This window comes from Octodon degus, unplaced genomic scaffold (genome assembly GCF_000260255.1).
Source record: "Octodon degus isolate 3935 unplaced genomic scaffold, OctDeg1.0 scaffold00019, whole genome shotgun sequence".
NCBI classification, from domain to species: domain Eukaryota; kingdom Metazoa; phylum Chordata; class Mammalia; order Rodentia; family Octodontidae; genus Octodon; species Octodon degus.
Genome location: NW_004524595.1, coordinates 4,909,275 through 4,924,926, shown reverse-complemented (window position 1 = coordinate 4,924,926; position 15,652 = coordinate 4,909,275). Strand labels below are relative to the sequence as shown.

Genomic DNA, 15,652 nt, shown 5'->3' with positions numbered 1-15,652 from the left:
AAGCAGCTGGGGCAGCCTCCCCCGCCTGCCTGAGTGGGTGGACCCCAGCCCTTTGCTCTGGCCCGGCCTCTCTGCCTGGCTACTGCCAGCCGTCATCCCAGCTGGCAGCACTGAGGGGATCTACTCTCCGTGTCCAAAAGCCTCATCTTTGAAAATGTTATGAAATTCATGTGTATGGACATGGAGAGATGTGTCCAGCTGTCCAGTGATCACAAAAGCAGTTTATACCAGCCCATAGCACTCTTAAGTTATCAGGAGACACTGGTAAGCATGCAGTCTGAGTGGACAGACCTCACTGACCAGCAGCGGCCTCTGGGAAAACTTTATAGTACATGTTCTCTTCCTTTGTTGGGCTTTTTGAAAGGCATGTATTCTTTTTCTAATAAAAATAAAAAGCATCTTATAATAAAGATTAAAAAAAAAAAAGCCTTAGAGAAAATACCTAGTGCCTTTGCTCTGGGCTGGAATTCTACCAACTTATGGTGGAAGGCCCACTTACCTGGATCTAAAATCCAAGCACAAAAGGCCAGGCATGGTAGGGCATACCTGTAATCCCAGCACTCAGGAGGCTGAGGCAGGAGGATCATTGTGAGTTTGAGAACTAGGCTACAAAGTGAGCTCAAGGCCAGCCTGAACTGCATAGTGAGACCCTGTCTCAAAAAAAAAAAAAAAAAAAAAAAAAAAAAACACTAAATAAAATTGAAGCACAGGGAGTTGGCTTTCTCAAAGGCTATCAACAGCCCCTTAGTGAGAATGGTTTGTACCACCAGCTCTGTTGAAATTAAAAATATTTTGAGACAAAGAGAACTAAATATAACTAAGGGTAAAAGAGGCCCTTGGTGTCCACATGCAGCACATACTTAACCCCAGGCTTGCTGGCCCCTCCCCCACCAAGGGACACCTCAAAGAGATGAGGTCCAACCTCACATCAGTGCTGTGCTCCAATCCTTCACCCCTAAATGGACCTGGCTTCCCTCCAAGCAGACCAAGGAGTTCCGACCTACTGAGGCCTCCCCAGGATCCCTTGGCCCCTTGCCTTCTAGCTTTCTCCTACAGCTAAGTCCTGGGCAATGGGGACTCCCCATGAAAAAGGAGAGGGGACCGTGAAGAGGCTGGGGGGTTTCAGCCTCCACCTGAGGGCTGGGAAGGGTCAGGAGGGTCATGGGAAGTCAGCCAGCTGAAGGGGCTTAGCAGCTCCCACATAACTGATTAGATCCCCCTTCTGAGGCACAGAGCTGAAAGATGCGACTGGACACAAGTTTATTGGTGGAGCTGCAGAGGAGTCCTCCCTCTCCCTGGGATAGCTGAGGGCACAGCACCGACAGAGATGGACAGACAAACCCTCCCATGGACATGGATGGAGCAGACTCAGAGACCACAGCACAGCCACACAGGCACAGAGACACATGGGCCACAGCACCAAGGAACACACACAGACAAGACCACAGAGCTAGGACACATGGACAAAGTGCAGGCTTGGGGCCCCTGCATAGACAAAGCTAGGGCCACATGGGGAGGGGGCCCCTGCTGTCCTCCCCAGGCATAGGCACACCAACAGCACACAGATAAGCAGACACCCCAGCCAGCCAGCCAGACACACAGACATAGACTGCACAGACATGTGCAGCTCCCCAGGCTGTGCGAAGGAGTCCCTAGGGTTCCCACGCACTCCCTGACCCCTGAACTCTCACAGCCTGACCCCTCACTCTCCCAACTTTGGTCCTGCCCACTGGGCTGGAGCTAGGGCTGGAGCTGGGGCTGGAGCTGGAGCACTGGGCAGGTGGAAGAGAGAAAAGGGGTATGGGCCCAGCTCTGTCCCATCTCCATGACTGTCCCTGTGGTTGGGCTGAGCCTGGGCCTGGCAGTGGGGTGAGGGTGGGGTCGTGGCTCAGGCTTGCGGGGGCTCCTGGCAGCGCAGGCACTGGGCCATCTCAGGCTGGTACTGCTCAACCTGCAGGGTACAGCTGGAGAATCCAAACCGGGAGTAGAGACGGGATGAGGCTTCTGCCAGGACAGCTTCGGGGTCTGCCGTGGAGTCTGTGGGAGAGTGATAAGAGACAGCCTCAGTCCCCAGGGAGCTAGGAAACAGTCAGGGGCCGCGATAAGGAAAAATGAAAGGGGCCCAAGGGCTGCATGGCCTCAGAGCCACGTGTGAATGGGGGATTGCTTTTCTTTCTGTATTATACAAAACTGTCAAAAGAAAATGTCTGAGAGATTCACCCTTACAGACCATGCTAATACTCAACTGTGCCTAGTCTTCCGTTCTCTTCTGCCTTTGAGTATCAATATATAGCAAGCTGTTTCAACAGCTATAGCACCCAGATTTCCAGGCTAATCCAGATGTTAAATATTCTGTCCCATTGTCCCTCTACAGTTACGACCATATATCCCACAAGTTACGATATTTTTGGCATCCAAATTGCACGCCTCTGATTGCTTCTTGCATCTGGAAGAAACTCAAAAATCCTTTGTCAGCTCATGAGTCACCATATATATTTTTAATAGTTGAATCATAATGTAGATATAATTTTATATTCAGCTTTTTTTCCCTCAGTATTATACCATAAACATTTTTTCCTAGTTGCCATACAGACTTCACAGTCATTCTTAATAGGTATGTGATCTTCCAACTGAGCGGCAATGCCGCAGTTACCTATCTGCATCCCCTCACTACTAGCTCTGTAGGCAGAGCTGATCTCCGAAAGGACTGCTGCTAGTTCCCTGTGCTGCACTAGAGGAAATCTTCCCAAAACACAGCATCCAGGCTTGTCTCGTGTGTGTGTGTGTGTGTGTGTGTGTGTGTGTGTGTGTGTGTGTAACAGAGACACAGACAGAGTCAGGTCAAGAAAGATTAGAACAATCTGAGTGACTGGGTTACTGTCCCAGCACAGACTCACCGATGGCCAAGTGTGCAGAGACAACGTGGTAAGTGAGCGTCAGAGCCCACAGGTGCAGCTCGTGGGTTGCCCGGACTCCTGGCACTGATAGTAGGGTGTCCCTCACAGGTTCAAAGCCCATACTTCGAGGAGTACCTGTAGCCAGCATCCCCCACATCTGTCAGGGCTGCTCCTGCCCAGGGGCAGCCCTGGCAGACTCCCATCTTGTACCCGGCCTACCTATTGAAACCCATGAGCTACCCTAGGCCCTGACCCTCGTTCCAGCAATAGGCCACAAGACCCAGTCTTCCCACACTTTCTTCTGGTGCTGAAGTGAGGTCAAAGAGGTCCCCATGTAGGGAGCAGTGGGGTCTAATTTACCTTCCATGAGGATTCGAAGAACATCTCTGAGCGTGGGGGCTGTGGATCCAAGGGCACAGATGGAGAAGAGGAAGGTGCTGATGGGGTCAGCCACTTTATACTGAGGCTGCAGAGAGAGACTCTCTAAGCCTGGGGACCAGGGACCTCTCAGAGGAGGATCTGGGGGTCCTGACACACAGGACCTGACAAGAGAAAGGGAACATGACCTGGGGCTGGACGAGGCATAGGGAATGGGGAGACGGGAGCTGGAGCAAAGGGGAGGCAGGCCAAGGGGCCCAGTGGTGGGGGCTAGCACATGGAGAGGGGAGGGCCAGGACCCCCCACAGGTGTACCTTGAAATAGATGAGGATGGATGCAGCCAGTACCCCAAGGCTCTGCAGAAGGTCCCCCAGCACATGCACAAAGGCTGCCCGGACGCTGGTGTTCCCCAGGGGCAGGGGGTCCCCAGGCCCTTCCTCCAGCGGTGCATACTCTGCCCCCCTAGACCCATGGCTGTGTGGGGGGCCAGCCTGGTGCAGCACAAAGGCCATTCTGAGGGGAAGCAGAGCAGCTCAGCACAGGCGGCCAGCTCCTGGCCTCCTTTGCCCCATTTCCATGCTACATCTGCTCACCCCCCACCTGCTTCCCCACCCCAAGAATAAACCAGCTCTGTCCAGGAGAGACAATCCAGGCAGCCTGGGGGAAATACTGCACTTCGTGCTGGGGACTTAGATTCAGATCCTATTCCTGCTACTTAAATTGCTGTGTGACATAGGCAATTCACCTGGTGCCCTACTGGGACCTACATCATGGGCTGGTTGTGAGGTCTGACTGAGATCATAATGTGGGGCTTGAGCTAGGGGACCTCCTTCACAGCCCGGGGTTACATGTCCCTCAGGGGCCAGCTCACAGTCGGCCCTTAACAAATGTCTATGGACTTCGAATTACAGGGCTCTGTCCCCAGCACCTTCTCAGGCATCTCCAGGACAGAGGGGATGTGTGTGTGCTCGTCTCAGTGTCTGGTAGGGAGCAGAGCCAGCTCTCCTAGCCTGCAGGAAGCTTTGTTGCCCTGAACCCCACATGGTGCCCACTCCACACTGGAACGTACAGCAGATTGGCACAGACTGCGATGCCGGCCGTCAGCAGCATGGCACCCCCCTCGATGTGGTAGTCGCTGTGCAGCAGGCGGATGACGGCCAGGTACAGGAGGATACCAGTGACCATCCAGAGGGAGACCACAGAGGCCAGAGCCCCCAGTGTCTCTGCAGGGAGAGACAAGCTATTAGAGACCTGTGTGGGACCCTGAGTACCCTCTGGCAAGACCGGAAGGGCACTGGGTCATCCAGGGGTTTTACCTGAGCGGTGCCAGCCGAAGGTCATAGTGCGGGTTGCTGGCCGGGTGGAGAGCCAAAGGGAGAAGAGGCTGCCCATCATGCTACCCACGTCTGCCAGCAAGTGGGCTGCATCAGTCATAATGGCCAAGCTGTGTGCCAGGTACCCACCTGTAGGGCACAATGGTGGACAGAGTGGTTCCCTTAGGAAGTGGGGCTGGGGTGTGACTCACCCTGGGAGCACTTGTCTAGCATGTATGAAGCCCTGGGTTCAATTCCTGGCACCACAAAAATAAGAACAAAAAAATCCCTTTAGGGTCAGGCATGGTGTACACCCCTGTAGTCCCAGCACTCAGGAGGCTGGAGCAAGAGGATCACTTTGAAGCCAACCTGGGCTACACAGTGAGTTCAAAGACAGTCTAAACTATACAAGGAGACCCTATCTCAAACCAACAAAATCCTCTTAGGAACTACTGTATAGTATGTAAGTACAGACATAGAAAATTAGGGGAAATACCTCAAAATGAGAACATGGGGTTTCTCAGGTGATGATGGAATACAGATAACTTTTATTCATTTTAAAAACTTTTTTTTATTCATATTTTCTGGATTTTCTAGGACATGCTTTACTTTAATAATAAGAAAATGGGTTTCAAAGGACCAGTTACCACCACCAGTACTGGCCTTACATACCCCAAATGCCTCAGTGTGTTTTGTCCTTGCCTCCCTCCCCATCTGAAGTCTTGACACCCACTGCCCCTCCCAGCCATCTACCTTTTCTGCCTCGCACTGGAGCCCCCTGGACCTAGGCAGGGGCAGGAGCATGGGACTGGAGAGCTGCTCCCCAACTTACCAACCACCTCCCCAGCCATGAAGACAAAGCACACAGCGCAGGCGGCGTACAGCTGCCTCCGAGCCTGTAGGCGCTCAGGGCTGAGGCCAGGCTGCGGCAAGGGGTCTCTGTGGCAGTGATGGAAGGCCATCTCTGCAGGCTTGGGCTCCTCGGGCAGGGGCTGGGAGGGCTCTGTGAAGAGACTGAGGCAGCACAACATTCAACCCAGGGCCTGGCCCATAGGTGGCCCTGCTTGCTCCAGGTCCTAAGTGTTGGGCTGGCCTCCTAGGATGTGGTCCATCTCCTTGCCTAGACCCAGTCATGCCCTGAGCCTTGAGACAGGTGAGGGCCAAATAACATTTCAGATGCCAGCCTCCCTTCTTCTCTACTCAGAAGGGAATTCCACAGCTGGGAGGCACCTTCATAGCAAAATGAGAAGAGTGAGGCTCAGACAGGGAGAGGATGGTGGGGCCACACCTGGCTGGTGGCAGGGACAAGAGTTGATCTGGACCAAATGAACAGGCACCTCGAGGAATACAAAAATCAGCAGGACATCTTTCCTGACTCTGGGAGTTTGGGGTGAAGGAGATAAAATATCTCTGGCTATGGAACAGTGGAAGGCCACCATTGGCATCCGAATGATGAAAGTGCTCTCAGATTAACAAGGAATCAAGGAAGCAGCAGTGACCAGGAAAGGCACAAGAATGGGAAGGGTTATCACAGAGACAGGTGGACATGCCGGGGTGGACATGCCGGGCTCAGGCGTCACAAGGGAAGGCGGTATGACAGCGTGGTTCAAGACTCCCATGGGCCTGGCCTCATGGACTCCTCGCTGGCCCTCCTCCAGACCCTCTGTTTCTTACTCCAGACACACAGTCCAAGGGCCACCCTTGAAGAGGGGAGTGGATTGGCAGAACCCAAAAAGTCCAAAGTTTCTAGCCAGATTCTAAAGTGAGAGCTGTCATGGGAGGAGTGGATACACCCTGCTATGGCTGGCAAAAGCATGGATGGCAGGAGCACTGGATTTGGAGTCTGCCACACATTGGCTGCACCTCTCTCAAGCACAGAGCAGAGGCCTCTTTAACTGTATGCTGACATATGCTTCTATTGATAAAAGAATATACCTGGGGACTCACTTCAAGGTGCCATAGGCTAAGCTAAAGCTGACTGTATTTGGTTAGATTTTTTTTTATGTGTGTGTGTGTGTGTGTGTGTGTGTGTAACCAGGGATTGAACTCCAACCCTTGTGCTTGCCAGGTAAGCCCTTATTCCACTGAGCCATCTCCCTGGCCATGCATTTGGGACCCATTCTGGCCCAACTGTCACCCCTACTACTACCCAACCTGAACCCTAGCAAGAGCAAACCTTCCACAGAATAAAACAATTTAAAGAGAAAAAACATCACGCTATATCATAGAGGTGTGACCAGAATTACCATGCTGGGGAAACAATGACTCTAGATAGCTGAAGTGGCCAGTGGTGCCTGTGGCCTGCTGGCTGAAGAAGGCTCTGCTAGGGAGTGACCTGTAGTGGAGGGAGGAGGAGCATTTGGTGCCTATGGGGGAAATTCAGGGAGGGAGCTGGGGAGAGGGGGACTGAGCACCAGTCTGGGTGTTTCTAGTGGACGCACAGAGAAGGGTGGCTCTCAAACCTATCTTCATTTCTTCTGTAAGGAGTGCCCAGCAGTGCATACACAGTGAGGGCCAATCTAGTGGGAGAGACGGGTGTCACAACTGAATTCTATGCAGGGAGAAGCCGTGCTAGGAGAGGAATGAACAATGGATTTGGGCGCACAGGATGAAGTGGCCAACTCTAATGGGGGTGAGGAGAGCTTCACAGAGGAAGATATGAGTCCAAATGGAAGAGGGTGCTCCACACATAAGGAATTGCAATGACATTTGTGGGTTGGAGTCTTCAGCGTAAGGTGCCAGAAGGAGAAGAATGGGCTCAAAGGAACACAAAGAGAGGTATGTTGATTGACTAACAAGTATCATCAGGCTGCAATGACCTTGACGATAGGAAGGAGAGAAAGGAAATGGGTCTAGAGCAGAGCAGGCCAGAGGCTCCAAGCAGTACTAGAGAAGGAGTAGGTAGGTATGGAGAGCTTTCAGGAAATCCTGCAGGATTTGGTGACTAATGGTCATATGAGAAAGAAAATGGGCTGGGAAAGATGCAGTCAGGAGAGCCAGAGGCTGGTGGCTTTGGGGAAGCAGGAAAGACACCTTGTCTGGCTTGGGAAGGCACAGTACTGCCAGTCACCAAGACAGTCACCCATCAACAGGCTGCTCCCTTTTGTTCTGCATGAATTGGGCACCGAAGAGACCTCATTGTGTTGGGGGTGGTCATATTCTGTGAGGAAAGCTGTTTCCTGGCTCTCTGACACCCCCACCCTCCCCAACGATATGGACTGAAGACAGGTGATATGGGTCAGGGAGAAGGAGCTGATACAAAGTAAAAGGATACAAGAGATGCTCTGGCCACCCCTGGAGCCGGCACAACTGCCCACCTCTGTAGTCCCCTGCAGGAAAGAGGGTTCCCTCTGCTCACCAGCTCCCCCACCCCTAAGGCTTAAGACCCCCCTCCCTAGGAAAGAGCTGGAAACACAGAAGCCCACATTAGAGACAAAGGGAGAGGTGCTAAGATTGAAACAAACATAGGGAATGATGGGCAAAGAGAATTTGAGCACGACTCTCTCAAATTACGAAGACAAACTGATGGACAGCCAACAGACAAAATGGCCAGCGGAGGTGGCCACAGAGCGCCTGGTGCTGCTGCTCCACTCCAAGGGCCAGCGGGCGCGGGCGCAGGCGGGATGCAGAGGCGGTTCCCCAGCTCCCGTTCACCGCCGCCCCCGGCCCGCTGTCCCAGCCACTCCGCGCTTCATTTCACACCTCGCCGCCCCCGGCCCCGTCTGTGCTAGCCCGGAATACCCCCCGCCGCCCAGCCCGCACCTGCTCCGCCTCACCACCCCCTAGCTCCCCGCAGCTGCCCGGCCCACCCTCGGCCAGGGTGCCCACAACTGGCCGCGGCTGGAGGGGGCACCCAGGCCCAGGGCCTGCGGATGGATGCGCTCCCACCAGCGGGGCCCGGGGCCATGCAAACATGGGGTACGGGGTGCTGCCTCTGGCCCGACGGAGCGACAGAGGCTCCCAGGACCGTGAGGAGAGGCAACGAGGATGACCGAAGGGCCGCGGGGAGGGGACACCGGTGGAGGACACCTTCCTGGGACCGGGAAGAAACAGAAGAGGGGTCGCAGGCCCGAGTCAGCAGGGTCCCGGCACGGCTGGGGCACTATGTGGCCGGCCGCAGTGAGGTCCACGCCGGGAGACAACGAAAAGAACCGAGGGCAGGAGGGTGGTACCCCCGGGCCCAGCGGCCCAGGTCTGCCCAGGTCCGTCCTACCTCTTCAAACGCAGGCCGCCGCAGGCGCCGCCGCGCTCCCGGGCGCTCACCAGACGAGTGGTCTCGGAGTTCCCGGGCGCGGAGTCCCCGGGCGAGGGCTCCATGTCCGCGTGATCCGACCGTCCAGGCCCCACCAAGGGAGGATGAGGCGAGGCCGGCGCGTGCCAAACCCGAGAGGCCCGCGGACCCTCGGGTTCCCCGCAGGGCCGCGGGGCCACCAGAGTGGAGGGAACTGCAGCGACCGAGCGTGCCGCGGAGTCCGAACTGCAGATCCCGCGGCTGCTGGAGCCCCGCCCCGTGTGGGGCGAGCGCCCCCCAAGCCCCGCCTCCAGGCTCCCCGGCCTCTTTCCCACGCCTGAGCCCCACCCCCAGGGCCTCACCTCCAGAGCCAAAGCCCCCTTTCCCTAAGCCAGAGCCGGATAGGGGTAGCCTGAGCGCCCCATCGCCCGGCACCTAGCCAGGGCTCAGTCTCAGCCCTTCCCTCTGCTCCAGCCCCGCCACAAGCCCCACCTGCAGGTGCCAAGCTGAGAGCCTCAAGCCTGGGGACCTCCCTGGGACTAAGTAGGGCCGAGGGAGTACTGTCCCCCTCAAGCCTGTGTGAGGGCATTGCCTGGGTCCCACACGGAGGAAGAAACAGGTGCCAAGCCTCTTGGGAGACGCAGAAAGAATGCGGTGAGCAGAGACATCCTGGAGAACTCCAAGGACGCAGGTGCCAATCCCACCATGGAGACTCTGGGGCCGGAATTCGCAGGCAAAATCTGCTGCTAAGCACTGTACCCCTAATTATCATTTATTTTATACAAGGACCATGGACCATGAAAAACCTCTTGCTGTCCTTCAACTCAGTTATTCCTACTTTTGAGATGAAAACACGAGGCCCAGAGGAAAAAGTGTCCAGGGGCACCTGAATAAGGGGGCTAGACTAGGACCCCTTCTCTTTCCCTCCTGGGTCGTGACTCAAAAGTGTGTGTGGAGGGGGGAACGACACTCTAAGAGGCGGCGGCAGGAGAGGCAGTGGCTCTCTGGGTCCAGAGCCGCCAGTGCCAATGGAGGGAGGCCTTCCACAGCTTGTGGGGGCTGTAGCCTCTGCGGGGTCCTCATCTCATTTTGGGGAAACTGAAGCTCAGGAGAAGGGCTGACTTACAGTAAAATCGGTAGGCGGGTCAGAGTCAAAGCTTCAAACCTCCGCTCATTCTCTGCCCCCTCGCACCGCACCGCTGTGGGATGGAGAGGGAGTGGGAGTTTGGATTGTACGCTCTTAACTGCAGTGTGTGAGCAGAAGGGTCCATAGGAGGAGGGGAGGGGATGTGCAGGGACATGGGACATGGTCAGTGGGGTGGTTAGTGAAGGAGCCCGGGGAGAATCCATCAACCACATCCCTCAGAACACGCTGGGCATCCTGAATTTCGCATCCTGAAGATAAGACATCTGCCCTCATGGCTCGTCCAAACTTTGAGACAGTGCGTGCACTAGCAAGGATAACAAGAACCCCTAAACAGAAAAGCCTTGGGCAGTAGCCGGGAAGTGTGGCTGGAACTGAGGTTAACCCTGGAGAGCTTCGCGGTGGAGGCAAGGCTTAAAACGGACTCGGCAAACTGGGTGGCTGGGCGACCAGCTGTGCGTGTGGGTTAGTGCGGCCGGGTGCTCGCCCAGGTTTGCTGGCTGCGAGCGGGCGGCGTGTGCGAAGGCATCGCCCTGGCGCTGCGCTGTGGAACCTAGCATTAGAGGTGAGCCCAGGTCTCCGCCCACGCCAGGCGCCAGAGTCAGCATCCCCTGCGTGCCGTGCCCGCGCCCCACGACGCACAGCCAAAGCCCACGCAGGACAAGGAAGCCAGGCAAGCCTGGGGGCTCTGTCCCTCTAACCTCCCCTAGCAGGTGGGGCTGGAGGGGCCTCAGCTCTCCGCTTAGGTCACAGGAGGGCAAACTGAGGCAGAGAGGGAAAGCCACCGGCCAAGGTCACCTTGTTGGCCCGTGTTAGAGCTAGGGTGGAACTCGTGCCCTGCCCAGCTGTGCTACAGTCCCACCCAGCACGTCGGTTTTCTAAACTGGCCACCTGCTTGCGGCTTTCCCATTCTTGAGAGCCACAAGCAGAGATGCTGACGGGCCATGACGAACCCCGAGGACCCGTGCTCTGGCCTCGTCCTCCACGGCCCCGGCGGCCAAGTGAGCTCGAGAGTGAGCAGAATCCGCTGGGCCTTGGCACGCCTCAGCTGATGACGACAGCTGGGACATGACAACAATGGCTTCCTCTGGGATTTCCCTTCCTGGGCAGAGAGGGGAGAGTAGCCCCGACTTTCCGGGAGGGGGCGCAGACGTTAACACGTGCTCGTCCCGCCACCGTGGGAAGTGCGCAGGCTGGAGGGAAAGGGGCGCCTGAGAAGAGGGATGACAGGCTGCTGGGTGTAGTCAGGCTGCCGAATGTGCCGCCTCCGGAAGCGGGGGTGCCGGCGATAGGAATACCAACCTTGGCTTAGGAATCGGTGTATGAAAAGCTTGGCAGCAAAATGTGTGCTTGCACCTGTTTCTCCAACAGCCATCAAGTGGCCCCATGGAAATTTTGCAAAGCATCGTCTTACATGCCAGACCTGGGGGAGTCATGCTGTACCTGGGTAGGAGCTAGAAATCTTCTGAGGAAATTGAAAGGTCAGCCTAAGGACTGGTGCCGAGTGGGGAACTCTGGTCTTTTAAGAAATTATTCCTTCAACACTTCCTTATCACTGATTCCCTTCCACACATCCTGTTGACCTAGGTGGGCTACTGTTTGTGAACAAGATGTCTCCCCTCCTGACTCACTCTATCCCCCTGCAGTCCTTTGTTACTGATCTATCTACACGCCCTGACTGCCTGCCCTGCTCTGCGGTGGTATCAGTCTGCCCTAAGACAAGCAATTAGGTCATGCTTAGTCCCAAAGGCATAAGGGAAGCACAAAGCCCTGGATGTTCCCAGGAAGACAGGTCAGTGCCAGATTCCACGGGGCGGAGGGCAGAAACAGCTAGAAGAGGGTGCAGGGGGACCCAGGCTGAAAGTCTGTGCTGAACCTGCTCCATACTGAGAGTAGAGCAAAGTCTGGCACTGAGGCCAGGATTTAAACTGAGCTGGTGCCCTTGGAGGAATTTGGAATCTAAGACTGTAGGCAGAGGTGTGAGGGGCTGGCCAAGCTGAAGGGGACAGGCAGCAGTGGCCTGGGGGGGTCCCCTCAAATGTCACCTTCAGGAAGGCTTTCCTGGCTCACTGACACTGCACCTCTCCCTGGTCCTCTCAAGACCCACTGTGCTTATCTTATGACAGCAGCTGTGACACTGCTTGTGTCTTCACCAGAGGGTGGGCTCCCTGAAGGTAGGGGTTCTGTGTTCTAGTTGTGTCTCCAACACCCCATGATTGGCTGGCACACAGCCATCTCAAGAGAGGAGAAGGTTGTCAGGGTGGAAGCAGAATGGAGGGGCAAGGTTTTATTTGGTAACAGGGAGGATGGGAAAGGATTAAAGATTAACTGTTACTGTCACTAGATGTGGTGGCCCACACCCAAAAATCCCTGCACTCAAGAGGATGAGACAGGAAGATTGTCCAGAGATCAAGGCCAGCCTGAGCTATGTGCTGAGATCTTGTCTCAATCCCCCTAAAACCGTCCCTACCTCAAGGAGGCCTTCTCTAGTTCCCGCTGGGTTACATCTCACTCTCCTTTTGCTTCTTTAACATTTGCTACCACGTACTTAATTTGCTACTTGAGAATAATTTGTTTAGTCACTCACTTTACAGGATAGCAGAGTCTATCATATCCCTCTTCACTACTTATTTTCAGCCTCCTTTACAAGTTCCACCCACCTTCTGAGGACTGGCATTGTTTTTCTTTGACTTTTTTTTTTTTTTTTAAACTAGGGATTGAAACCAGAGCCTTGCTCATGCTAGGCAAGCCTTTTACCACTGAGCCACATCCCTAACTCATTTTTAAAGATCTGGCTAAATTCAAACACATAATCCTCCTTCTTCAGCCTCTGAAGGAGCTAGAATTACAGATATGTGCTACTATGCCCAGCTCTACATCCTTAGTCTTTTAATACTCGATTAGCTCAGGACTTGGCCACCCTCTTTTCTTATCTTTCTGTACTTAATGCCATCCACGGTGCTATCTCATCCTGTTTTATGTCTTTAATTCTTATTGGGTAATAGCATAAGGGATGGTTGTGGGGTACATGGGAAAAATCATTTTTAAAAATCATTTACTGTTCTATTTTGTATGTATTTGAATTTTATTTTAAAAGGATTAAAAAATGACATCTACAGATGATTCCTATATCTCGCCCTTGAACTTCAAGCTTATATTACCCAGAGGTCAGCTTGACAGGCTCTCTCAAATGTCTATCAGGCAGGCAACTTAAGCTGCATAAGTGCAAAATGAGCTTCTGATTGTTACTCCATCCTAAAACTTCTCTTTCTTCCTTTCCATGTCAGAACATGGTGGATCCAGCTGGACATGGTGGCATATGCCTATAATCCCAGCACTCCAGAGGCTGAGGCAGGAAGAAAAAAAGCAACTCCATGAACCCATCTTCCCACTGTCCAGTCTAGAAACCTTATAGCCATCTGCATTGTATTTTCACTCCATATTCAACCTGTCAGCAAATTCTATTCCCATCATTGACCAAACCCACACTGCTCTCTCTGGTAACTGTACTGGCTTCATAGGTGGTCCCTGTTTCCACTCTGATTGCCATATAGTCTCTTTTCAACCCAGTAACTAGGCAACATAGGTCAGATTTTCCCACTCCCCAACTCTTACAGTATTGTCCAAGTCCTTCTAATGGCCTGCAAAGCCCTGCATTGACCTCATTTCATATACTCTCTCACTCTCAGCCACTGTGGCTGTCCTGTGAGTCCTATGACACTACAACCACCAGGCATGCTCCTGTCCCAGGGTCACTGCATTTGGTCATTTCTCTATCTTTAAGGCACTCTATCAGATATGCTTATAAGCTACTTCTTCACTTGCTTCAAATCTTAAGCCAGGTGTGGTAGAATATGCCTATAATCTGGCTATAGTCCCAGCAATTGGGAGACTGAGGCAAAAGGATAGCCATGAGTTTGCAGTCAGCCTAGGCTACATAGTGAGATCAAGGCCAACATGAACTATTTAGTGAGACCCTGTCTCAAAAATAAATAAATAAATAAATAAATAAATAACTTGCTTCAAGTTTTCACTCAAAAATCACTTTCTCAGGCTCTGCTTGTCCTATTGAAAGCTGACACCCCTCCATTGCAAATATTCTCTATCTCCATTCCCTGCTTTATTTTTCTTCCTAGTCATTATTACCATCCAACACCCTATATCTTTTACTTATTTACTATTTATTCCCATCAGAATGAAAGTTCCAGTTCTGGCTACCCTGAGCCAGCGGGACCTGCCAGATCAAGCCCAGGCACAGCATGGGTGAGACCCTCTTCCACCCTCTTGGGACCACCCCACCACTCTGCAGCACCACCCCCACCCCGCCCACCTAGGGAGAATTTCTGCTGCATTCTGGCAACCCCCAGATCCAGTCCTAGCCCAGGCCCGGGACTTAAAGTTCAACATATCAATACTTGATGAAAAATACCTGTTCCATGTTATGCCTAAGATGTTTGATATTCAGACAGATAGTGAGGTTAAGCTTAACAGCCTAGGTTGTATAGTAATAACAATAAGCTTCTCTTCTGGAGGGTTAACAATCTAAGTTTGCAGACCAAAATTAGAGAAAAAGGAGGGCTGCAAAGAAAGCCAACATTTTGGCCCCAGCTTTCCATGGTCAATTAAGACTTAGGACATATGAGAACTTGTACTGTAACATCATGTAACTCAGTAGTGTCCCAAATTTTCTTTTCTTTTTTTTTCCATAATTTTATTGAGAAACAAATAGCAATGAGACAGTTTCAAACCAAATTGGTAGGACAGTTTCAATAATTAACACATGGCATAATTCTTCCTAGTGGTTAATTGCTGTACAAGATGCGGACATGATATCCTATTTACAAACACCATTAGAACAAATCCCTCTATTCATTAAGAGAATTTAACTATATATCTATCCTAACCACTTTGAATACACAGATACAAAATGGACATTCATCTGTATCCCCTTTTTTTGTTAAGTTCCATCATTTAAATATTATAGGTGTGTAAACTCAGCAAAATATTCTAAAAGATTTCAGTAGTCCATAATAGTATTGGGTCTTCTGCTTCACTGGCAATGTCAGAAATTGTTGATCTGAGTCCCCTACATCTCAACATAACACCATGACTTTACTTCTTACACTTTGTTTTTATACTTTTCTGCTGGATGGTTAAGACCAAGGTAAAGCAGGACCTATGCAACAAGAGTTGTAGCTTTTGGGTCTGATAAAGTCAGTGAAATCCCCTCAGGATTTATCCTGAGATCCTGTACCTCAGATTGTAGAACTTTTGTCATTGTCAGCCATGTGGATGAGTCATGGCCAATGTTTGTCCCAAATTTTCTGATCAAGGAGATTATTGGGCCAAAGAGGAAAGTGATCGATGATGTAGTGTGTGCCTAAAGACAGTCACATGGGGAGAAAAAATTCTCTCAGGCTTTCACAGAGAGCACATTGTCCAAGCAATGGCCGTGACTCATCCACATGGCTGACATTGACAAAGGATCTACAATCTAAGGTGCAGGATCTCAGGATAAATCCTGAGCGGATATCACTGATCTTATGAGATCCAAAAGCTACAACCCTTGTTGCATAGGTCTTGCTTTATGTTGGTCTTAACCATCCAGCAGCAAAGTATAAAAACGAAATATAAGAAGTAAAGCCATGGTGTTATGTTGAACTGTAGGGGACTCAGGTCAACAATTTCT

General features: G+C 52.4%; 1 protein-coding gene across 3 annotated transcripts; it reads right to left on the bottom strand.

Annotated features, from left to right (window-relative positions):
* Window positions 1-1,254: 1,254 nt before the first annotated feature.
* On the bottom strand, window positions 1,255-10,084 carry Slc30a3 (solute carrier family 30 member 3). Of its 3 annotated transcripts, XM_023711154.1 has the most exons (9): window positions 8,802-8,869; window positions 8,398-8,621; window positions 5,421-5,602; window positions 4,592-4,738; window positions 4,345-4,498; window positions 3,590-3,788; window positions 3,258-3,363; window positions 2,898-3,032; window positions 1,255-2,037 (listed from the first exon to the last, which is right to left on the bottom strand). In XM_023711154.1, the coding sequence occupies exons 2-9, from the start codon at window positions 8,493-8,495 to the stop codon at window positions 1,889-1,891; spliced, it is 1,170 nt and encodes a 389-aa protein (XP_023566922.1). In that variant the 5' UTR covers window positions 8,496-8,621; window positions 8,802-8,869; the 3' UTR covers window positions 1,255-1,888. The 3 variants fall into 3 exon arrangements, with proteins under 3 accessions (XP_023566922.1, XP_023566923.1, XP_004627467.1); XM_023711155.1 differs by lacking the exons at window positions 8,398-8,621; window positions 8,802-8,869 and adding an exon at window positions 9,946-10,084; XM_004627410.2 differs by lacking the exon at window positions 8,398-8,621 and having other exon boundaries at window positions 8,802-9,037.
* Between the last annotated feature and the right edge of the window lie 5,568 nt (window positions 10,085-15,652).

What these genes read in the sequence shown, in the direction of transcription:
- Slc30a3 (XM_004627410.2), bottom strand. Translation starts at nt 8,905, where the DNA reads ATGGAGCCCTCGCCCGGGGACTCCGCGCCCGGGAACTCCGAGACCACT. An exon ending in CTTCGGCTGGCACCGCTCAG is followed by an intron (nt 4,499 to 4,591) that starts GTAAAACCCCTG and finishes CTCTCCCTGCAG; the next exon opens with AGACACTGGGGGCTCTGGCC. An exon ending in TCTTCGAATCCTCATGGAAG is followed by an intron (nt 3,033 to 3,257) that starts GTAAATTAGACC and finishes TGCTGGCTACAG; the next exon opens with GTACTCCTCGAAGTATGGGC.